We start from the raw sequence: 25,977 nt of genomic DNA, 5'->3' as shown, positions 1-25,977 counted from the left end.
CAAAAATGGCAATCAATCAAAACGGCGATGAACCCCAGCAGCAACGGACCAAAACGGCAATGACAAGTACCAAACGGCATACCAAAATGGCAAAGGAGTGAAATCAATGCCAAGATTAGCAAGCGCCACTGGGTGTGTGCCGCAGTTTGTAATTTTCTGAATCATTTTGAGATTGTCCCGATAGGCAAATCAAATATCGCCATGGGCTCTTTTCCCCACTTTTAATGTCTATTATTAATTTGCATTTTTTTACTTTTATGACATAAATTGTTTAACCTCATTTTTGTATTGGAGTTTTATTTGTTTAATGTTTTACTGCTTTTATTCCTCCCTGGCCCCATCCAAGGCAATATTTTTAATATTGAATTTGTATGATTATTTTTATTATTATTTTTATTATTATTATTATTATTATTATTATTTTTATTATTATTATTATTATTATTGATATTTTTGTTATTATTATTATTAATTGTTATTGATATTATTGCTGCTGCTGCTGCTGCTGATATTTACCATTTTTGCCATTCGTAGTACACTTTCATGTTTGAGTTTATAATTAGTTTATTTTTTTGCGTTTTTACTTTTATGACATAAATTGTTTAGCATCGCTTTGGTCTTGCCGTTTTGGTCTATTGCTGTTCTGGTCGAAAAGGTGTTCGGTAAGTAAAAAGTGCTGTTTTGGTTTTTTGCCGTTTTGGTTATTGCTGTTTTGACTCATTGCCCTTTTGGTTTATTGCCGTTTTGTCCTGAAACCGTAATTGATTTTTTTTGTACAAGCATCATGCTTTTCTTGTCTCTGTAAGTTCCCATCCTGCATGTGCTTAATTAAGCCATGACCTGGGTTGTTTGTCACATTCTTTTATTGTGTTTCATAAAGAATGACTTTACATATCCACTGACCACGTCGGGGACATCGGCCCACTCGTCAAGGCATTACCCACACCCCTGCTGGAGATGACCTCCTCATCCTGTTGAGAGAATCCATTCCCTAACCACTGATACATATTTTGTATTTTAGGAAGATTTTACAATCGTATCAAAGCATAACCCTCAACGACAAGTTCCTTTTCAATTCATACCCAAAGAGCCTGATTTATTGGGCTATAGGCCTAATAATAATAATAATAATAATTTATTTTTTTAAATTTTATTTTATTCAGTATAAAACCAACAGCGATGAAAACCGCCACTAACAGGTTCAACTAAAACATATATAAATATATATTATAAACTTCAAAACTGAAATAAACTAAAATACACTTACACAAATTTAATTATTTTGCTTTTAAAAATATTAAGACTATCATAAAAAATATCAATATTAAAACAAGTATCAAGTAGTCTATTAAATTCGTTCGGTAAACGTTGAAAAATACCCCGTTTTGTGCAATCAACACGACCGTAAGGAACATGAAGTAAACACTTACTGCGGGTACGAGTCGGGATGTTTAAACTGAACATAGAAACAAGAGGACAATCATAAATGGAATTTAAAGACTTATATAAAAAAACCATGTCAAAAATAATTCTACGATTTTCAAGAGACATATTATAATTGGGACAAGTATGACTAAGAAACCTAATAAACTTATTCTGAACATTAGAAATACGCTGAGCTTGTGTAAAAGAAACTGAACTAAAAATAACAGAACAATATTCCAAATGGGGGCGCACAATTGAACGGTAAAGAGATACTAATGTCTTGCCATTTTTCATAAACCTGCAATTCCTCCATAATAAACCAAGCATCTTGTTTGATTTTGACACAACAAAATTAACATGTAAACAAATATTTAACTTATTATCAATTAAAACACCTAAATCTTTATGATAATAATAAATATACCTGTAATAATAAAATAATAATAATAAATATAATGATGATTATAATAATTATATTTATGTAAACATGCATAAATATAAATTATAAATAAAATAAAAACACTTTCAATAAAGAAAAATAGATAATTATACATTGACCTTTTAACAAAATATCTCAGGGCCATGACTAGAGATGACATGTGCTAAAGCCCAACACAACAAGTGGTCATCTCTAAACCCCTGACCAACAACAATACAATAAAATATATAAAATAGCATATAAAATAAAATGAAGTTAAAAAGATAAAATTGAAATATTCATAAGAGAGAAGTTTTAAAAGAAATACCGTCAACTTGGGAATGGATGTCAGGAGGAGAGTGTTTCAGAGTTTAGCTGCTTCGACATTTACAAGTAATTCTGGAATAGAGTGGTATGAACCTTGAATCTATTATGACTGGAATTCATCACTTATGGAATATTCATAGAGGCTGGGAATTCCCCCAATAGTAACTAAGAGCAAATCAAACCCTGGACACCGTCCTCTTGGCATCCAAAGGACATACTTCATATTTCCCCCTTATTGAACAAAAGCTATTCTTGTTGCAGATTTTTGGATGTTCTCAAGCTGCTTAACATGTGACCTTGTCGGTCCCCAAACAGAACAGCAATAATCTAAAACAGGTAAAACAATGGACTTTTACATGTACAATTGCAAAAAGAAAAGAAAACCTTGGCCAACAGAAATACGGGAAATGAAACCAAGCGATCTAGAGGCTCTCGAGCAGACATTAAGTGAGATCAGATGAGATATGAACTCCAAGAATTTAGCTTCATGGTGTTTGTATTTGTTCCAGAACTCCTGTTAATACAATAGTAAAATGGCTGTAAAACCATCACTGAGAACGACAACTTTCGAGGTTTTATTTCAAACCAAGTCTGACATTCCAACAGATGACATTCTCACCAAAATTGACTGGAATCTTACTTTGAAAGTGAATAGTATTAGTAAAATTGCAGAATGGCGCCACTTTGGAAACCTGCTACATATATGGCATGTCAAAATGACTTCAGATTTGGCCGTCTCTGAATGCTTTGAAGAGGTAAGGTTTGAAATTTTAAACTGTGTCTTAGCTGTTGGCATCATTCTAAAAGGGGAAAAAAAAATAAAATTATTTTCTAGCTCATTTGCAAGCATTATATCGTTGTCGCATAGAGCAATATTCTCAGTGGCGGATCCAGGAATTCGTAATAGAAGGGTGTGGGGGTGGGGGGCAAGGAGGAACTTTCACAGATGGAGGGCCTAATACTTTTTACACTTTATTTGATTATAAACACACATTTTTTTACGATTATCTTCATCACTCAGGGACATTATTGATAAAATAGAGAAGCAATTTGTGGTTGAGAGCGGTTTATCTTTACTGCTCCATGGCTTCATCTTGGAGTTTGTTGATTTTTTTAAATGTTGTATTGCTATAAAAATAAATACAATAAGAATAACAAAAATTGTAAAAAATATCTAAAAATTGGCAGTATAAGGTTTTAATTGTGTTATAGTGAACTTGAGTTTTACAGAAATGTACATATGGATATCAAAACATTAAGAATAATAAATTTGATATAAACTAACATAAAAAATAAATAAATTGTTGAATTGATTCATTGGAAAACCTAAAACATTGCAGAAGACATCACGGATAAAAAAAAGTTGTTTAGGAAGCTGAAAATAGTTTGTTTTATGTATATTCAATCACACAACAGACGAGGTGGTTAATTTGCTGCAATTAATTTTAAATAAATCACCGACAGACCTAGATGGTCGAAAACGTTTGTGAATCTATTTAAAAATGCAGCAAATTAAGAACCTCGTCTGTTTGATTGAACACATTTGCCTATGTACAGTAGTCCACCGCTGTTGGTTTTGATTACTATATATATAATGTATGTAAAAATAGTAATATATCTACAACTAAGCTACAGTACTCTTCAGTTCTTAAATTATTGATATTTAATAAGATTTCTTTCTTCACATTTTCCCTGAACAGGTCCGTCAACAATGGTGCCGTAAGAAGCTCATTTACTTTCCGTGGCTACGACCAGTAAGCAAAGACGTATATGGCCGAGGCAGGGGCGAACCACACCACCCTGGAATAAAAGTAAAATCGTTCACCTTAGGGTCCGTACGTAATCGTGGGGAGTTCATAGCCGCTGAGCAGCAAGATAATGATGTTAAGGTGACATTTGAACATGACTCAAAACTGTTAACAATCGATTTCATCGAGAAAGGGAGGAAACGTTTCCCACACAGGTGATTATGGTTCATATAATGAATTAGATCACTAGAAGGGGAAGCTATATGGAATGATGCCTCATGGTCAATGGAGGCTAGTCAAAACTGTCTAACATGAGGTTATATTGCCAACAGAGACCAAAAGGGTCTTCCCTTGTCCAATGTGAGGGAAGAACCCCTTCACATCCTTCACTTACTGGTGTCGCCAATGTTCAGCGTAACTGACTATGCTACCCATTACCTTGCTTGTTGGTAACACAATCATTGTATGTAACTTGGTACTCTAAAAATTTTTCAAACTTTATGTCAACGAAATAGAATCGTTTTGATCTGTGTCTTATTAATCAAAAGTTGTACGGTAACTTATTTTGCATGGAACTATTATAAAATTATACATCCTTGATTCTTGTATTGAATTTTTTATTAATGTTTTCCAGATTTCTTATAACAGACTGTACTGTATATATATGGCCCTCGTGCTCTTAATATTCTCTTAGGCGATCATATTGATTTTAAAATTTATATATAAAGTGTTATCAAAACATCTGAAACATGAAAGAACATTTGGTTATCATTTTTTTGACACAGAATGGAATTCCATTATGACGACTTTCAGCAAATCGTTTTGGTTGATTATCAAAAGAGTGACAAAGCAAGTCTGTACTTATTTGTAAACGTGCCTCCACGCATTCGGCGTGCAGATTCCAGTTTGGTGTCTGGTAACACGAAGTGGAATCGAACAACTGCCTTTGCTGGTTACTCCGCCTCGGTTATTGGTAATTCTTCGGTACTTGCTGTTGCTTTCGAAGGTGACTTGAAGAATACAGTTGATAAGATACTTAAACGTTTCGAATGCTCACAAGCGTTTAGGGTTTACTATGCTAAAACCAACATCATTTTCGACACTCGTAATGATTTTGTTTGTGAACACACATTTTCAAGTTTCGAAACGCAGTATGCAATAAAATCATTTCTTTCTGTTGGAAGAACATCTTCCCATCATTGTAAAAAATTGCTAGATGAAGTCAAGAGAATGGACGAAGAAAAAACTATTAGTGAAGAAGTAATACAGAGAGCTCTGTATTCATTGAACAGACAACTTGAAAATGACTATTTCATTGACCTTAAAGCAGCATTTCTTGTTCTTGTGAATGATGAAAAAAATAACAGAACCAAAGAAGAGGTTCCAGGTAGATGCGTTTACGTGCGTCGTTTTTACTGCACTCCAACAAGGCTTATATTTGAACAGCCAGAACTGATGTTCAGTAATAGAATATTGAGGCAGTACGGTGAAGAATTTTGTGCCCGAATTGTCTTTCGGGATGAAAACTATCGCAAGCTAAATGGCACGGAAGCTAATAGTTCTACTGACATAGCCAAGCGAATCATTCAAACTCTGTTGAAAGGCGTAAAAATTGGTGATCGAAGGTATAAGTTTCTTGCATGTTCCAATAGTCAGCTACGTGATCATGGGTGTTGGCTCTACGCACGAGATAGAATTGGTAATACTGGAGAAACAATACGCAATAACATGGGTGATTTTCACGATATTAGAGTAGTTGCAAAATACATAAAACGAATGGGGCAATGCTTTTCTACTTCTGAGTCAACCGTAGAGGTAAAGGTGGAGACAGGTCAGGTTGAGCATGTTAAAGACATTGAAAGAAATCCATATTGTTTTTCTGATGGAATTGGAAAAATATCTGGAGGTCTGCGTGACAAAGTAGGTAGTCAATCTTCGATATATTTTAATCTTCCTAAAACTGAGTGAGTTTTTTTGGTCGTGTGAATGTAAACCAATTCATGCCCTATCTGATGACGTACATGAGTCTCCTCTACCCATTAACTTGGGTTTCTTTTGTATAATCTATTCCTTATTTTCTTTTTTTTTTTTTTGTTCTTTTCTATTTTCTCCTCTCACGTTTGATCCTTTCTGCAAAGAGACTCAGTATTATACGCTTTACAATTGCCCATCAATACCAGTATTTGAATGGAGTAAGAATATTTTAGAGACAGCTCTGTGTGATTTCATGTTTTAAATGCTACAGAATAAACAGTTCATTATAAAATGTTTTGATAGGTCGGGTGATTTCTACATGGGATACACTTTGTAGAATAGAACGAAAGTTTAAAATTGTAGTTTATTGGTTTATTTTTAATAAATAAATAATAATGATGATTAAAAGGAACATTCATGGTTTACTGTAGGTCTAACTGTTTCCATTAAATTGAATCAACTATTTATGTAGGTGTGCAAAGAGTTAAGCAGAGAAGTCAAACCGTCTGCTTTTCAAATCCGCTACGGAGGATACAAAGGAGTGATAAGTTATGATCCGACTCTAACAGGAGAAAAAATTATTCTTCGTGAAAGCATGTACAAGTTTGAAAGCCGCCACTGTATGCTTGAGGTCATGGATCAATCAAAACCAGGTGATTATAACATAAATCCCTACGCATGCCAGGGGAGGATCTGGGTTCATTAGGGGTGGGGGGTAAAAATGATGAGAGCCCAACTTTCCATGGTCAACTCACTAAATATATACTAGAAGTGAATGTCCAAAGGGCGGATCCAGGATTTGAAGGACGGGGGTCGAAACAGATGTTACAGAAAACCCAAAAAAGAAAGGGAGTCTGGCCCCGGGAAAACTTTGATTCTTATATGGCGGGAAATGAGCTTTCCCGAATTCTGAGGTGTCTTTTAATGACTTTTAAGTTCTTCAAATTTCAAGGTTTTACCCCTCTTGAGAACGGTCAGGTAAATTTTCTCATTCTCCTATTACAGTAAATTGTGTGGGTATAGATACTGTACAGAAAAAAAAAATTGAGTAGTGCATACATATTCTTTTTTCCTTGAATGAAGAACGCACTTTCGTACAAAAAAATGTTTACGACTTCGAACCAAAAACAGTGTTTTTAATTTTATTCAATTGAAGACTAGTTATTCTGAGCCTTTTTTGTCTGATCTGCCAACCTATGCCTAGGTAGGTTAGCATGCCTTTGTAGGCCAGGACCCATTTTTTTAAATACTTTTCTTCACTGCGTGGGGTTTGTTCAAACCCGGTGAATCCCCTGGTCTTGTCTGTGTAGATAGATTAATTTCAAAAACACTATTTATTGAGGTAAAGTGATATTGCTTTATGATAACAAGCTACATATTAAGGCTATACATATATCATCATTTTGAAAATGTAAGATGCAATGAAACAAAATAAAAACAATACAATTCTCAAAAAACTACAGTAAACTCTTCTCAAGACTGGAAATTTCTACAGGTACTTTTTATGTTAGATATGCTCTATAGCCGTATATTTATTTTGTACAGTACTTAGATTTCAAAAACAGTTTACACCCAAATTGAAATTTCTAAAAGCTACATGCATCCCAACACCCCTTAAATCCAGGCATGTATATCATCTAATTTTCCCATTGTAACAAAAAAAATTCAGCTCACGAATCCTGAAAAGGTAGTTCTAGAATTTTTTTGCTTGGCAGCTTAAGGGGGAGTGGAGTAAGGATCCCCTTGACCACCCACCAATGCATGCTCAGTGGCTGTTTAAAAAGCAGGGTGGTTTTACACTCACCATTATTTACTGCCAGCTGATACTTTGAATATTAAAATAGAAGTACTTTAATAAAATTCAATATAATGGATGATAGAATAGATTTTAAATTTCATTTAATTTTTCAACTATTTGATTCATTTTTCCATTTTAATACCTTATTCTTATCCATAATCATATCAATTTTGTTTATCGATCATGTCGGCAATATGAAACCTTCTTATTGATATTCGTCAGTCAAACACGGTTCAACGTTTTATAAAAATTGCTGTCGCTCTTCTTGTCAAATGAAATAGTTAGAATATATGCATTTCTTTCCCTTGTTGATTTTTTAATTTGAATGTTCGATAAATAAAATGTATAGGAGTATGAAAACCTCCTCTGTCTGCCCATCCATTTTATGTATAAGAAAATGTTTGTTTCTGAACGGAAAATAGATATTTATATTATTATCATTGCTGTGATTATCATTAGGTCGTCTATTTTTGAATAAACAAGCAATTACTCTGCTTTCTGGAAGGGGCGTACCGGATGACGCATTTATGAGGCTGCAAGAGGATATGCTTTACCATCTTGCTAACATGCTGCTCGATGAAACCAATGCAGTTAAATCGTTGAAAAAGCGTGTACGTAATGGCATGGCGTTCAGAATTATTTCAGAAAGTGGTATCTCGTTGACTCGGGAACCATTCTTCAAAGGAATGTTACGTACACTGTACAGATATTATATAGGTAATATTGATTTACTAATATTACCATCGAATCTGCAGATAGATACCACATTACTAACAATTGATTTACAGATAGATTATTCTTAAACCTCAGTGTTGGGCTGATAAATGCTAATATACTTTATAATTGGTACCTATATTTATGTACCTTATTAGCTATCATTTTGAAAAATAGATAAAAATTATATTTTCTATTTGGTCGTAGTAAGAATTCTGTATATGAGTGAAACTGTATTGTTCTAATATTTGCTTTATTTGATGCTATTGGAAAATTTATCTTTTTGAAAGACCAATTCAATATTATAATTTGAATACTTTAGGGGTGTTTTTCCACAGTGCATTTTAACTACCTTCATGTTTATTCTTCAATTATTTTAATATTTTTCTATATAAGAACACATAAAGTTTAATTATACATGTTCTACCACCTAATAACTTTTTATCTGTTTCTTACCCAAAGGTAATCTGAAGAGGAAGGCTCGCATAGAAATTCCTGATGAATTTGGGAGAAACATGATCGGTACTCTTGATGAATCAGGAACTCTGCAGTATGGTCAAGTCTTTGTACAATACTCGAAGGACATAAACGATCCTCAGAAAGAAACTAAGATTCACAAAGGCCCTGTTGTGATCACAAAGTTTCCAGCCCTTCACCCAGGAGACATTAGGAAGTTCGAGGCGGTTGATGTTCCATCTTTGCATCACATGATAGATTGTGTTGTCTTTCCACAAACAGGTAAAAGACCTCATCCTGACGAGATGGCAGGCTCTGATTTAGATGGTGATGAGTACTTTGTAACATGGATGCCGGAACTGTTAATCCAGGAAAACGTCAAACCAATGGATTTTCCATCCTCACCATCAAAAAAGCACTATAGTAAAATTAATGAGCACGATATGATTAAATACATATCAGATTACATTAAAAATGACAAGGTAGGCATAATTTCTAATGCTCATTTGGCTTTTGCCGATTCTGAACCAAAGGGAATACATTCTGATGTATGTATCAATATTGCAGAAAAATTTGCCAAAGCAATTGATTTCCCAAAAACAGGATCATGTCCAGAGTTGGAAAAGAATGAACATCCTTCGATATACCCGCAGTTTATGGGAAAACGCGACAAAGCAAGTTATTCATCGAAGAAAGTTTTGGGATTACTCTATGATCAGTGTCAAAATGTTGAGTCGGTCACATGGCAGCAGGATGAAGGAAGCGAATACAGAGATGTAAAACTGGATGAAGACCTTATAAGTGAAGGGTATGAAGATTACGTTGAGGGAGCTCTAAAGACACGGGATGAATACAACCATGATCTCAAGACAATAATGACACAGTATGGTATTGAGAAAGAAAGTGAGGTCATGTCCGGTTGCCTTATTAAACTCAGTAGACGAATTACTGAACGAAATGAACGGTTTGATACAGAAAGACTTGTTGCTGAAAAGATTCGTAATCTTCGTAAGAAATATCGACATATTTTTGATACAGAGTTTGAAAATGAAGAACAGATCGACATTAAGAGAATGGCAAAAGCTTCAGCTTGGTACTTTGTGACCTATAAAGAGGAAGAACCACATTTAGGCCTATTAAGTTTTCCTTGGGTTATGTCGGATGTTTTAGCTCAAATAAAGATACCACGCCTTGGGGACAAAACTACCTTATCTGCAATGCAAGTTATTAATAAACTAGATGACGACATTTTGAATGCTCGTGGAAAAGTGTCCATGATGCATGGCCTTGAGGCAACGTGGTCGTTAGCGAAGAGATGTCCGCATATTAAATCTGTCATTGAAGTGTTAACACTTTGGGATAAACATCTCCATCCCCGAGGTATAACGTTAGAAAGGACAAAAGCTTTAATCCAACATTTTTCACACTTTGCAGAAAGCAATGATCTTCTTTCTGAAAGACCTTCGGATATTCTGCTAGGTTTTTTGGTTTATTTGGGCAGCTTTAAATCTAGATCTTTGCCCCACTTTAATCACCTACCTGGCGATCCATCTTTTATCATTAGTAGAAGCTTAATTCAGAGGTTTAGTCGTGAAGCTGAGAGAAGCTATCACAGGTTAGCTCTGTCTGGTACACTGGATTGTATCTTTGGACGTGGATTTCCCGAAGGGCAAACCGAAGATCAGTTTAAAATATGTTCCAATGGTCTGGAAGAAATGGAAATACAATACCCAGTAGAGGACCGAATTAAAAAGGTGCAGAAGTCGACTGGAGCAAACATTACTTTTCGGCGTGCACCTATTGGCAGAGCCCGATGTGAGGGCATTGTTACATTCTTTGGTTCATATGCACAGCATCACACAATCAGTCAAATAATTTCTGCTTGGAACAATGGAAATTTTATAACTCGCTTGGAGACATTGTGAGGACCGATGCAATTAAGTGTGCTTTATTGATTGTGTTGTGCACCCTTTTTATGAACTTCTTCCAATGTAATGTACTTATTCCTAACATGCTTTACAACAGTTTGCTTGCAGGTCTTTGTAATTCTCGTTCGATTACAGTGGCGACGCTGGGGGGGGGGGGGATGCTAGGAAATACAGCCCTAGTAGAGAAGGTTTGTGCTTCCCCCCCCCCCCCACCTCGTTGGGGAGAAAAACCACAATTCGTCGGGAAGAAAGAAAAGTATATTTATTTACTACATGTTAATACTGTAGACTCTAAAATTGATTTGAAACTTAAAAGCCTTTGAAACTCCTAAATTGTCACATTTTTGAGGGGCTTTAACCCTGGACAATTTTCGAGAGGTTGTTCGCCCACTTTATTCTCGTCGGGGACATCAGACCCCCCCCCTTGTCGGGGTCCTTGGACCCCCGTCGAGGAAATCTTGGCACCACCCCTGTCCGATTAAGGTTGGTATCGGTGGTGGCCTGACAGTGAGCAGCTCTCAAGCATCTGAAAATCTCAAACCATTTAGATAAGAGGCCAAACCTGCCTTCATCCCACCATGGTACCGCCCATTGGATCAAAGATCGATTTGGGACTTGGTATTTTTTGAAATGTTTGGTATTTTGTAGCAGCAAAGTTCGGTGGAGACGCATGGGACGAAGCATCTGGTAAAAAGATTTCAGAATCTAAAAATCTGGGAAAAAAATTAATAGCTATAGTGCTCTTAAATGGAAGAGCAGACCTATTAGTTCTAGAAGATGTACTTTTAAAGGCAATACTTATTGTTAGAAATGGTATCATGGAATACTGTTATTAATTTTTTTTATAACCTAGGCCTACTTCCTACCAGCATTTGTATTATAGCAAAGTATAGGCCTAATATTATTGTGATTCCAATTAAATATGTTCAATTTGTTATATTTGTTTAATTATAAAGATTGAAAAATTGATTGGAATAATATAGGTGTAGGTAGTAATCTTTCTAGCCAAGCAAGTGGTTTTGTTGATGCAATAATGTCAAGAGGATTTGTTCAAGCTTTAAATCAGCCATCATATATTACTCGTAATATGAAAGAACACTTTTTAGATCTAGTATTTATTTCGAATCCTCTCTTAATTGATAAATGCCACATAATTAATAATTTTGTTTCATGTGATCATGAAGCAATTGAAATTTCTCTAAAAATATCATATAAACGTACTAAAGACATAACTAAAACTGTATATGCTCTTAAGAAAGCTGCTTTTGCAAAAATGAAAAATATTTTAAATAACTTTAATTGGGATAATTGTTTTCAATATAATGATGTTAATAGGGTTTGGGAAAATATTTTTGGTAATATCGATACTGCGATTTCAGAATCAGTACCTATTAAAAAACGGAAAAAATCACATTCTTTTCCATGGATAACTCCAGAAATAAAAAAGCCTTTGTACAAAGAAAAGAAAATTATATAAAAAGTTTTAAATTTCTGGATCTGAAGAGGACAAAATTAAATTTAGGTTATGTAGCAAAGAATTGAAGAAGGTAATATATTGCAGTCATCGTGACTATGTTGTAAATATTTCTAATAAGGCCTCGACGGATGTAAAACAATTTTGGGCTTACATACGAGCCATTAGACAGGATTCAGATAGTATAAGCTTTAATGTGAATAACACAATGGTGACAAATGCTAAAGAGCTGGCAAATTTATTTAATAAACAGTTTATTGACAACTTTAGCTTTGATAATGAAGAGCATAATGATTTGGATTCTAATACATTACATTATCCAAACAGCATGGTATTTGAACCTTTTGTAGTACCTGAAGTTTTCTATGCTCTGTCCCAACTAAACACATCAAAATCCCCTGGACCAGATTGTTTACTTCCTATATTTCTTAAAGCATGTAAGGAACAATTAGCAAATGTGTTATGTAATTTTTTCAATTTTTCATTACAAAAAGGTATTTTGCCAAAACAATGGAAAGATGCAAATATTGTGCCTATCTACAAGAGAAATGGAAAGCCTATATGTGAATTGAAAAGTTATCGGCCAGTCTCTTTAACCCCAGTTATTTGTAAAATGATAGAGAAATTACTTTGTTACCGTGTGAGTGAGTACTTAGAATACAATAATATACTTTCTGAAAATCAATTTGGATTTCGACAAATGTATAGCACTGAACTGTTGCTATCGAAAGTTTTTCATTCATGGGCTGAGAGTTTAGAGGCTAAAAAATTGTAAAAATATCAATGTAATTTTCCTTGATTTTTCTTCTGCATTTGATAAAGTTCCTCACAAAAGATTACTTAAGAAACTTTATAAAATTGGTATTGATGGAAATATCAATGCATGGATTAGTGAATTTCTTTCAAATAGACGCCAAAGAGTTATATACAGGGGAGAAAAATCTGAGTGGGTAAATGTTACATCAGGTGTGCCTCAAGGGTCAGTATTGGGCCCACTATTATTTTTAATTTACGTAAGCGACATTGTAAATAGTATTTAGTCTTCAATTTTTCAATTCGCGGATGATCACACCTTATCACGCCCTATTTATAATATCAATGATTGTATAGCTCTTCAAAAAGATTTAGACACAATTATTCAATGGTCAATTGCTAATAAACTACCTTTAAATCCATCTAAATATGCAGTGATGCATGTGACAAGATGTATAAAGCATTTAGAATTTTGGGACTACTCTATTGAGTCAGAAGTTATACCTAAAGTTGATAAATTTAAATTTCTTGGTGTTTATGTAAATAGTAAACTAACATGTCATGCTCAAATTAATTATATATGTTGTAAAGCAAGCAAACCCTAACCAGTATGTGTGACCCTTGAATTAATGGATTTCTTATTAATGACACATTATTACTAAGGTTTTAATCCTCTTATTAGCATTTGAATAAGCAAACCTACCACATTTTGTGCATTTGCAGTAGCATACATTCACAGCCTCTGTAACAGCTCAAGGACCAAAAACTTGCACATAGAAAATTGATGAAACTAAGAAAACTAACGTTTAATATGTGTTTTTTTTTTGTTTTTTTATCTGTTAAGGGTCCATCCATATATTTTATGGTACAAAATATTTGTCATCATTTCATCATACAAGACATACACTTTAGGGGGAAAGGAGGTTGAGAGTGTAGCGATATGTACCCTTGTATAAAAAAGATACAGTAAAATGATGATCTCAAAATGACAAACATTATCATTTTCTAGGCTTGTTTGCATGAAAAGCTAAGCAGGAATTCTACATCAAGTGCACAGCCCCCGTCGGGGAGAAAAACCACAATTCGTCTCTAAAATCGATTAAATAAGCCTTTGAAACCCCTAAACTGCGCCCCTGGGTTACCTTCAGAACTCTTATGGCTACGCCGTACCAAGCCCACTTTGCTCTCGCCGGGGACATAACCCCACCCCCCACCCGACGAGTGGGGGGTGAGGTATTCGATATATAGTAAATCACATGCCAAGATCAGGTGATGATTATTCACCTTGTTGCCAGCTTGTGACAAATGATGCCTACGAAAAAAAAATTTTGGAGCACTTACAATCTAATGGCCATCCGTCTTAGAACATGAATTTTGTATTTTATGGCTAAGATTAATAAGAATACTTCAAAAATTTGTGAGTGTGACATTCGAAAAATAATTATATCAGCAGTCAGTGGTATGGTACTCGGGGTGGAGAAGAACACGGGCCCCTGGCGGTTTTGCCACTGCCAGCTTGTATTTTTGTAATAAAATATACAAAATGGAATACGAAATGTTACAATATTTCGTAATAATCTGAACAAATTTCTGGGGATTTATTAGCACAGGCTGACAGGACCTCATTGGCCACTCCACTTTGTGCCAATATTTTGTCTGATTAAGTTCACAAGGCCCAATTTAATCTTCCATAGCACCAGCTTCCATGTCTGATGAAGATTTACTGCGATTAATTCGAAACGTGTAGCAACATAAATACAGTATGTAAAATGGCCTTGGGTTTATAATTAAAGAATTTGTATAGCCCCGTCAGGAAATTATTATTTGGCACTAGCGCTTTATAAAAAATATAATGTAGTTAGATTTATATAACGCTTTATACAGAAGTCTCAAAGCGCTCGAGTTGTGGACTAGCTCCTTGATTGTTAGGACGGTTTGATAAGGTAGCATTTTCATGCTCGAAAAAAAAAGAATTGTATAGTAAATTATAATGCAATGTTTAATTGTAATTTTACATTATATATATATAAACTTGGACAATAAAATTTGTAAATTTATCGATTATAAATACATGTATTGTGTTGGTTTTTCAAATTATGTGCAATAGACCGTAGTATTGTAATGAAACCTATAGGTCCAACTCTTATTGACGATGACAATCCTATTGCTGGGTAAAAGCCTCAGCATTTTTACCCCATACAGTATTACCACTTCTCTTGCTTTATCTTTCTCTCATAGTTGCGCCAATTCTCTCTTCCCTTTTTGCACTTTTTTTTTTTTTTTTTTTTTTTGGTTATGGCTTTTGGACGACCATCTATTGCTAGGGACTGCAGAATATCACTACACTAATTACTGGAGCTGGTACCCATATTCAAGCTGAATGAAAATGAATAGCATGCATATACTGTACCATAGTACGGTACTTAAAGTTTCAAGGAAGTTTTTTTCTCGAAACTCAGAGGCAGATCATTTTTCAAACGGGGGGCACAACATTCTCAGAATAAGTGAGTGAGCTGTAAAATTGATTTGCATTGAAAATTTTAGAATTAAGTGGCAAAACGGGGGGAGGGGCACACGTGTCCCTGAATCTCTTATTTGGTAGCGTCATGTTATGCAGTGTTGTTGAAAGACCCTCTGTCGGAATCAAAACGTCAGGCCAACTGATGTACAGTACTATTCAGGAGTGGAGTGAAATTAAAACTTAACTAAACAACCGACCAATCAAAACTTTTCATTAGTTGGCGGGGCCAGGAAACAAGTTTATAACCACATCCAGCCTTGTTTTTCTCTCTACAAATAGCTGTCGTTTAAACATTTAAACCCCCATGGTTATTCCATGTCGGAAATGATTACTCTATAAATAATCCTGGTAAAAACAATAAATACTTTCTTTTGGCTGACATCATTTTCGAATCGTCTTAGTTTTCCAACAAATCTTATTAACAATACATTCATATATTCGATCACTGTTTTTGTGAATTGCAAGAACACATTTCTGTAAATGAGAAACAATATACACTACTTTCATTTTATTATTCATTTATTGTATTATGTTGCAATTAATCACTAAAACAAAATCTTCCAAGGCAATACTGACAATTTAAAATGTTTTATATGTTTGATCAAATACAGAAAATTCAGTGGACAAATGGATAACATACTACTGTATGATCTTAAAATTACTTGTTCTATCTCTATTGTATTTAAAGATATGCTGTCTCAGTATTGAAACACTGAAGTTATATTTAATTAATTACTTCAGAGCATATTTAAGTTATTTGATCTTTAATATAAGCGATTTAATGTGTTAAAAAGGGTTTTCCAGATTTTACCAGACAGAAAAGTCATTTCTGGCCATCTAGGGGTGACATATTGAAGCTGGGGATAAGCTCCAGCCCATATGAGCCACGTGGCTCGGCAAGGATTTACTAGGGTGTCCGAGATATGGCTGGCAATAATTATATACAATAGACACAAATGTTGAAAGTGGGTGGTATATGCAAACTTATCTCGAACATATAATTCTCGTATGCTTTTAACAGCAGTTTTCAAACTTTGTGGCTGACCCAAAAAATGTGCAGGAAATTTGCTGTGATACACTTCCTAAAATGGAAAAAAAACCAAAAAAAACAAAACAAAACAATATACTCAAACTAGGTTAATTAACTGGCAAACCAAACTGAAGTAAAATTTTTAAATGATAATTACAATGCACCCTCTTTACTGCAGAAAATTTAGCATGGTATCAATTTCAATTAAAAAAAATATCCTATAGTCTCGCGACCCTGCAATTTATTTGGCAACAAACCGATTGAGAATTGCTGCTTTATACCATGTTACTCAATTCTCTTTTAAAGTTAACTATTCTAAAAATCAATAAATATACAGGTGTATATATACAGTATATAAATTTGCAAAATATAAACTGGTGACGTAGGCAGCTTCTGAATTATGATGTACAGAACATTATCCAAAATACTGCTACACATATTTTGGGGTACGTTTTTTAAGAACCTTTAAAGCCTATTTACACAGAGCGTGCAACAGTTATAAACACAGTAAAATCCATACACAACACATGACAGAGGCAGGTAATGTTTGAGGTTTCTGAAGTTTGTATGCTCGGCAGAGGATGACTGCCAGGGGCGGATTTAGAGGGGGCGGGCGGGCCGGCCGGCCACCCCTTTTGGAAAGTCAAAACAAGGAAAAGAAAAAATTGATTGAAACGCCTCAGAGGTTATTTTTGGGCGTCTAGAAAACAAACATTTTGTGGATGCATGCCCCCGGACCCCCTAGGGTGGTATTTTCTCGATCGGCCTACTTTCCGCCCCTCACTGGAGTCACTATTTGGCCAGAAAATTATTTTTAATCTCAAGTTTTCTGCAACTCTTTTCTGATGCCTTTCAGCTCAGTGTAAACATGCATTTTACATGTACATTGAACCATGGACCTATTAATAGGTCCGTGATTGAACCTTACGCCTATTGTATTGCAGGCAAGTGATGTTATTCAAGATTTGTTATCAACCCCATCATTCACTTGAATGGGTATTTCTGGTTTAAAGGAGAGATGAAGAATTAATATTTTTAATACAGTAATTATCTGCAAAAAAAAATAAAAAAATAAAAAAACTTACAAAAATTTGAAAATAGAATGGAGAAAAAAAGGCATAATTTGTTATTTGACATTCGGTAGTAGGCTTGGTAGTCATAGTAGCCTAATTATGATTAGGCTACATATGTTGGTGAGTCTTGCAAACAAGTGGAGGTAATTAACTTATTGCCTAGCTACTGAGAAAACACTGAAATGAAAACATATCAATTTGTTTGGTTCACTTAATTTCAAACACGCCGCCGTGGAAATTCGGCCCAGGGAATTGGCATGTTCCATTTTCCGAACTGAAGAAAATATATGTATCAAAGATGAGTTAAAATTCATCTATAAATGAATATACTCGATAGTGGACCTAATTTCTACAGTTTTATGCATAGATTGAGAATGTATTGTTAATAGTGTTCACTATTAACGATTGATCGTTTTCGGATAATGAAATCGTCTAAACACTGTGCTAGCGCACTCAATCTGTTCATATTTGCATTTCTTACACGTGTGCAGTATTCAAAATGTTTTGTTATGTGGTCAAAACAACCCAAACAAATTGATATGGTGGGCCCAACTCTCCTTTTAAATCGTAAATTGAGCAATTTCAGTGAAATATAAACCTTGCAGATTCAAAGACTGGTAGATTTCACGTAATAATAGGACCGTATATTCTCGCGTTTATAAGGCGATCCGCGTAGAAGACGACCTTCGAGTTTGAGGAGATTTTTGGACGATTTTTGTATGTCAGACGTAATGATGATCACGTTTGTTTTTTTTTTCCAATCTTTTTGCTGCTTTTTACTGTCTAGATACTGCATCTAGCTGGCTAAAAACGAACCCAAAAGTAGGGCTTATCTTCCAAATAATACCATTTTATTGGCTTTATATATTCATTTTAATCTTATTTCCCTATAATTATAATTGCGTTCATTAATATACTAACAGTCAGTACAGTAGCTTCATTTCAGTAGAAAATTCGCGTGTTACGAATAACCCGCACTTAAGAAGAAAATTATTTTATAAGATGACCCACCCTCCCCCACCCCCAGTTTTTCGATCATAATTTGCTATTTTACTGTAAGCCTCGCCTTATACGCGAGAATATACAGTAATTTACAAATAACAGTACAGTATGCTTAGAATAAATTATCAATAGAAAAGTTATGCCAAAAAAAGAAACGTTCTTTTTTACGTGTAAATGTTTTCTATTAATAATAGCTAATTTGCATTAATTTTCTAACTACAGATTGAGCCTTTTAATATCGGTCCATTATAGAAATCTCCCAATTGTTTCAACACTGTGTAATTTGAGCAATAGCACAACTTGTAATTGTTGACCCACTTTCTAATGCTTGTTCTTCATTACCAAGCTCAGACCAGTGAAAATCTTACTATTAAGGTTGTAATTAATCATACTACTGTACATATTTTTAAATAGAAATTTTAACTCTGCCCGTACCACTCAAAAGTTTCAATTAGGGAAGTATAAGATTGAAAACTTGCAATTCATCAGGATTATTGTTTTCCACTTGCAGTACTTGAATAATTTGTTGAGAGTCGTCCTGTAGTACTCCTAAACTTTCTGCACTCTCATTTACTTGTTGCAGACCACGTACAACAGACTTCAGAAGGGTGTTGCCATCAAATTCTTTATCATTATCATTTTCAATGGAAGTTGCATTGTTCGTGCTTGCTTCTTTTTTCTTATTATGTAGCATCATATGCTTATTCAGGTGTGGCAACTGGGCAAACTTTCTATTGCAAATGTCACAAGTGTATGGTTTTTCACCTGTATGTGTTCGCTCATGGTACTTTAAATGCCAACGTGTTGAAAACTTTCGATCACAGAGGCTACAACTCAAAGGTTGTGTCCCTGTGTGCTTCGTCATATGCCTATCGAGGTCAGCCTTGCGACCATACTTCTTGCTACAAATGTTACACACGTGTGGAGTGTTGCCGGTGTGCATGTTGTGGTGTGCTTCCATGTCATATTTCTTTGCAAACATTTTTCCACAAACATCGCACATATAAGGTCGGGCACCGGTGTGGGACTGCATGTGTGTCTTCAGTGGGAATTTATACGGAAATGTTTTTCCACAAATCTCGCAGCTGTATGGCTTTTTTCCGGAATGCGTTGAATTATTATGACGTGTCAGGTCGTCTGAACGGCGGAATGTTTTGTCACATGTTATGCATCTGAAGCCTTTTTTATCCTGGTGTAGAAGCTCATGGCGCTTTAGCAGTGCCCTTGTCTTCAATACTTTGTCGCACTGACCGCAACTATACTGTTTTTTATTTGGACTTTTATTTATTAGTTTACAATTTTTTTGAATGTGAGACTGCTGGTGGCGTAGAACATGAACCTGTGAGGCAAATTTGCGTCCACATTGATCACATAAGAAATCATTTGCTTTTGAGCGGGTGCGTATACCTTTAGTTTTAATTTCAGATGACCCTTTTTCTTTATTTCTACTTTCAGTTGATACTTCGTCTCTGATTTCTTTGGTTTTAATTACCAAATCTTTAATTTCGTCACAATCTACAGGTTGGTCATCATGGATGGATTTTTCTTTATACTGTGCCCTTGTCTTTACATTGTAGTTAATCATTAATGCACTGTTATCATCAACTGGACTTCCATTACAAATGGTTTCATTTTCATTTTCTAAATCATTTGGTGAGGTTTCCATATCAAAATAAGAATTGTTGAAGTCATGAGAGTTTGTTTGATTGTTTAGTGCAGTGTCACCCACATCTTTATTTTTGTCACCTATTTCCAGTTTTTTATGTTTTGCATTGTTGTGATATCTAAGTAAAGACTGAAAAGGAAATGTTTTCTTGCATTTTCCGCATTCATAGCTCTCTTTATGTAACTTTTTAGGCCTACCTCGCTTTTTCGGTGATGCTACAGTAATTGATTGCTTTGCTTTTTCACTTTTTTCCTCAACTTTAATTACTTCCTCTTCCTCCTCATCAAGAGTAGATTCATCATCACTTGTTCGAAATCTTTTTGGTAAACGTATCGACCTTCGACTTCTAGTAGTAGTTGTTGTTGGTAATTCATACACCATTTTGTTTTTATTTGGACTTGATTTTTTGAGTGAAATATCCAATGTAGACATTTGTTTTGGATTTTGATTAAACTTGCCAGTTTTTTTACTCGTCACATTTAAATTCTCAGGTTCTTTCTCTGTCTGTGTATTTTCATTTAAACTTTCATTTTTAATCTTTGCTAAATCATCATCAAGTTCATCAGAGAGACTCAATGTATTTTCATTTCGAACAAGATCTCTTATTTCTAGTATTTCTTCACACGTTTTCATATCTTTGCCAGCATTAATTTTAGGAGACTGTACAGTCTTAAGTTTTTTTGCCGGTTTGTATGTAGTTTTCTTTGAATGTGTTTCCATATGGCGCATCAAATGAAATGGCCTTCGAAAGCCAACTCCACAGAGTGTACATATAAAAGGACGCTTACTTTTAGTTTGATTTTCAATATTTGTGTTATTTTCTTCATGATGTTCCTCATGTCGTTCAAAACTTGTTTTGTACTTGAACTCACAATCGCAAAATCTACAAACATAGATCAAATTAGAAATAGGAATTTGAACTTTCCTTCCTTCATCATAAGCAAGAATTGTCTTTACTTGACCTTGCTGGCTCTTGTTAGTGGTGTTATTGTAATCAAGGTTATCAGTGTTTTGTGATTCTCCATTTGTATCAGAAAGACCAATCAATTCCCCAGCATCTAGTTTACTGTTCAAGACATCATTATCTGCTGCTGCATCATTAGTATAATCAGCATCTGTTTTTTCAGCTGATTGTGGTATTTTTAAAGTATCACTGGCAGACTGATCATTCACTATATTCTCTTTTTGATCTTCGTTCTTATCTAGCTTTCCAGCGCATACTTCTTTGTGTTCTGACAGTTTTTCTTCTGCACTATATGCACGACAACAATGGACGCAAACAAAAATTGAACTCTGCATTGACAGAATTTGTTTTGATCGTTCGTCAATCTCCAGTTTCAAGTCATCATACTCATCATCAAAATGGAAAGCAGCATGAGAGGTCACATGTTTAATGAAGCTTGTCTTATACTTAAAAACCCTCGTACAATATTTACAGTGTATAGAACATGCAGATGAAGTAACAGCCACACAACAGTCAGGTTGATCTTTTTTGTGATTTTGAAGTTCTTCATGATCTGCAAAGTATTGTTTGCATCCAAAACACTTCAGTTGTTCTTTAGTCTTCTGATCTGGTGATTCCTGAATTTCTGTGTTCCCATTCTCTCCAACTTGCCCCTGAGCAAATGCCATTAGATATTCTAAGGCAGCGTCAACATTTCCACTTACATCATCATTGGCAGACCCAACATTTGCAACAATAGTAGAATCAGATGGGCTAACATCCGTTTCTTTTGAACGTTTTAAATGGGTGCGTTCGTGGCGTGTTAATTCATCTTTGTGCATGTATTTTCGACCACAATATCGACAGTTGTATGTCTCAGAAGCATGTGTAATTTCATGCCGATCTAGATGACATTTCTGCATGAATTCTTTCCAACACAACTGACATTGATAAGGTTTCACACCAGTGTGGCGGCGTTCATGGTAATTGTAATGCCACCGGGTGATAAAACGCTTGCCACAAAATCTGCATTGAAATGGTTTATTTCCAGTATGAGACAGCACATGCCTTCGGAGATCACTATTTCTTGCATATGTCTTACCGCAGTGTTCACAAATATATTTTTTCTGCCCAGTGTGCTGCCACTTGTGCGTCTCCCAGTCCCATTTCTTGGTGAAATACTTCCCACAAATATCACAGCTAAATGGCTTATCTTCTTGTTTGGTATGAGTAGCAATATGTGATTGGAGACTAACTTTACTTGAATAGCTTTTTCCGCATTGATCACATGAGAACATATCTTTTCCAGTATGGATCCGCTCATGAACTATCAATGAGCGTTTCCAAGCAAACTTTTTATCACAATGCTTGCAATGGTGTGGTTTTTCTAAAACTGGTTCGTGGGATACATCTTTGCATTCAATGTTCTCCTTAAAGTTTTCATCTAGCTCATGGAAAACTTCTGTGGAATGGAAAGAAGCAACATTCTGCTCTGCCAATTGCTTTTCTTTTGGATCCATAAATGCAGAGGCCTCATGGACTTGTAGATTGTCTGCTGCATCCATCACTTCACCCTGTTGTTCATCCTGCTGCATGATAACAATAAGAGTTCCTTGAAAGTCATCTCCAACATCAGCCATGTCAACCATTCCATCAGATCCACCCTCCAGAACAATAACCTGTGACTGCTCATCACCACTACCTGTGGCACCAGCTTGCTGAAGAGCAGCAGCAATAGCATCACTAGTGATTTGTCTTTCATTATCATGATCACCACCTTCTACGTAGACAACAGCTTGATTAGAGGCTGCATTCTCTTCCTCAATTTGCCCTGCTACACCCACTCCCATACTCTGCAGAACTTCGGCAGCCCGCTGATGTGCACAGTAATCAATATCATCAATTGTCTCTTGTTGCATAACAGTCATTGACTCTTCTTGTAACTGTGCTGGTAGGTCTTCTAACAGCATTTCAGCACTGTTTTGTTCATTGTTTGTAAAGTGTAATATCTGATGTTTTCCATGTTCATCAGTCACTACAACCATAGAACCAGAATCAGCAGCTGGAATAGTTCCACTATCCACAACATGAATTTCCTCTTCCATAATTTTGTAGTTGATCACTGCAAAATGAAATCAAAAACAATACATTATTTTATGATTATAGCACTATCTTCTTGTATGTGTTTGAAAAGACATGACCTGCCAAATGTCTCGCAAAATATTCTATTGGTCCCACCAGCATTTGGGCCATTTCATGTCAAATCACCCAAAAAAATAAAAAGTTTTTTTTGATGAAAATCGGTATACATGTTGGATTTTGCATCAAACATCCAAATCTCAATTTTTAGTGGATTGATATTTTGTAAGTTACTACCTGCCCAAATTTGGCAAAATTGGTGTGGCCGCCAACAATTAAACCTTAATATCTCAGCAGTGGGTTGACCAATACAGGTACTGTATATAAAATTGGTATTTCTGAAAAGAGAATTAACTAAGGAATCTAAATCTGTCATTATTTTGTATAAGTGACTATATCTAATGTCGATGACCTTTTGACCTTCTATTTGACCTTGTGGATCACATCACCATGAAATTTCAATTGATGTAAATTGTGGCTCCAGGTGTTAGCTACCACATATACAAAAATTGGTGTAATTTTCTTATAAGCAAGTAATATACTGTATAATCAAAGTTTGCCTGTTTGAGGCAAAAACCCCCAAATTACTGTTTTTTGACAATAAAAAATCAAAACAAAATAAAACTAATTTTCAGCATATCAGGAAAGTAGATGTGTGCAAATGAAATAAACTGGTTTTAAATGAACTTAAGCTTTGGTGAAATAAATCAATTAGTAGAATTTTCGTGTAACATATATAAGAGCTACTGTAAACGATGAAACAATTTTTTTGCAATTAAATTCTGTTAAACAGAAACACAAATAAATCCCTAGAGTGAGAATTTAGTCGATTAATTTTAAGAATAAATAAAGAACACAGGCCTAAAATCATTTGAAACCAGAATTTATACACAGACATCCACATCATTCAAAAAATTCATTAAAATTATGTTTAGAATCAATTAAGACACCTAAATCTGTTTGCACATCCACCTTATTGATACTCATACCATTAAAACTCTAAACTTTAAAATTACACTAGTATAGTAATTATATGTTAACTCCAAATTCTAAAATATGCAACTCAAATTTAATGCTTACCAGTGGTGGCGCCAGAGAAGCATAGCCCAGGGAAGCATAGTTGGGGAAGACGATAGTTTTTTGTCGGGGAACAAACAAATAAAAAAAAAATATTTACAGGTAATATTTGTTTAGCCACCATATTGTTTGTGTTAACTTTTCATCACAACAACAAAAATTACAATAATAATAATAATTCAATGAGACTAATTAAAAATAATTTGCATTCTGTTATGATAAATGCTCATTTAGATAGCCTCATGATGGTTGGAATACATCGTGATAGGTGAAGCAACCTCGACCATGACAGCGTGGTTGACAGATTTCATGAAAAATTTCCAAAATACAGTATAGAATTTCACTTCCAAGAATGAGGATTTGAAATAAATTAGATGGTTACATTGCATACTTTTTGTTTCTTGCTTTATTCAAAATGTTTTGGTTTTGGAAGCTGATTTCAACATTAGAAAGCACAGCCTACATGAAGTCGTATTATAGCAGGGAGTTGTTATAGTAACTCGATGCCTATCAAATAAGTAATAAAAATTCGCTATAATTCATAAAATATCCCTGGCTTCCAGGGGGCGCTAGGCGGCCCTTGGCCCGCCCGCGGCCCCCTGGCCCCACCCAAGTGAGACTCGATTCGCTCCACTATCTCCCCCCCCCCCCCCCGTTGGGGTCTTTAGCCCCTCCGTCGGGGGGGGGGGGCAGGTCCTGGCGCCACCACTGATGCTTACCAGATATTAAAGTAAAGGCATGGCCAAGGGAAAAACAGTAGTGAGTGAGGGCTTCACTCATTATTGATGAGTAAAAGAACCTGACTCAACAGTAGGCCAAATGCTATCTAGCTAGCCTCTAGACTAGGGGCCTTAGGTATTAGTCATAGTAGGCTAGGCCTACTCTATCATCATCAGGACAGGCATAGGCCTACATTATTATAGTGACAGTCAGTATTATCAACAGTTCTTTCAATATCATAGTACGTATTCAATGACAAATTTAGATTCTCCTATACTATCAAGGCACATTTTTCCTAGTTTTAGGCAGGACAAAATAATAGCCTAGGCTAGCAATGTCTAGCCTACCTAGGCCTAGGCCCCAACCTAGACAAGGAGAAGGATATCCAATCGAGCTCGCCGCCTGTGTCAGTGCTGAGTGTTGTCGATCAGCATTGCCAAAGCTTCAACATTTCTTCCCATATATCTTGGTTTATTCCCATACAATATCCGATTAATATTACTGTTTTGAATACACATAAGATCTAAGCAAAATAACATATAACTTACCAGTAACAATTATACTTATTTTACACAATTTTCTGTATTTTCATATTGGCAAATTGGGCGCAAATTCAGAGGAAACCCGCCACAAACAAGAAATAAGACTGACGGGTATCCAATTTAACGCATAGGCATTTTCGCAATATTGTAGTAAGAACAAAAGATAACTTTAATAATTATGACGCCTTATCAATTTTTTCGTTATTTATTTTTATTTATCTAAAATATAAAAAAACATATATGTTTCAT

General features: G+C 35.1%; 2 protein-coding genes across 2 annotated transcripts; one reads left to right on the top strand and one right to left on the bottom strand.

Annotated features, from left to right (window-relative positions):
* The first annotated feature begins 602 nt into the window (after nt 1-602).
* LOC117119653 (probable RNA-dependent RNA polymerase 1) lies at nt 603-12,526 on the top strand. Its single transcript, XM_033264486.1, has 7 exons — nt 603-662; nt 2,432-2,925; nt 3,871-4,133; nt 4,704-5,838; nt 6,365-6,545; nt 8,150-8,407; nt 8,867-12,526. Exons 2-7 carry the CDS (start codon nt 2,704-2,706, stop codon nt 10,783-10,785), a joined length of 3,978 nt encoding a protein of 1,325 aa, XP_033120377.1. The 5' UTR covers nt 603-662; nt 2,432-2,703; the 3' UTR covers nt 10,786-12,526.
* Nucleotides 12,527-16,037: 3,511 nt separating this feature from the next.
* Nucleotides 16,038-25,853, bottom strand: LOC117119646 (zinc finger protein 252-like). Its single transcript, XM_033264476.1, has 2 exons — nt 25,735-25,853; nt 16,038-23,372 (listed from the first exon to the last, which is right to left on the bottom strand). The coding sequence occupies exon 2, from the start codon at nt 23,353-23,355 to the stop codon at nt 19,093-19,095; it is 4,263 nt and encodes a 1,420-aa protein (XP_033120367.1). The 5' UTR covers nt 23,356-23,372; nt 25,735-25,853; the 3' UTR covers nt 16,038-19,092.
* Nucleotides 25,854-25,977: the final 124 nt, after the last annotated feature.

This window comes from Anneissia japonica, unplaced genomic scaffold (genome assembly GCF_011630105.1).
Source record: "Anneissia japonica isolate Jap-2015-1 unplaced genomic scaffold, ASM1163010v1 scaffold287745_len380231_cov175, whole genome shotgun sequence".
Taxonomy (NCBI): domain Eukaryota; kingdom Metazoa; phylum Echinodermata; class Crinoidea; order Comatulida; family Comatulidae; genus Anneissia; species Anneissia japonica.
The sequence above is the reverse complement of the archived record's forward strand: the minus strand, read 5'-3'. Positions and strand labels throughout refer to the sequence as shown.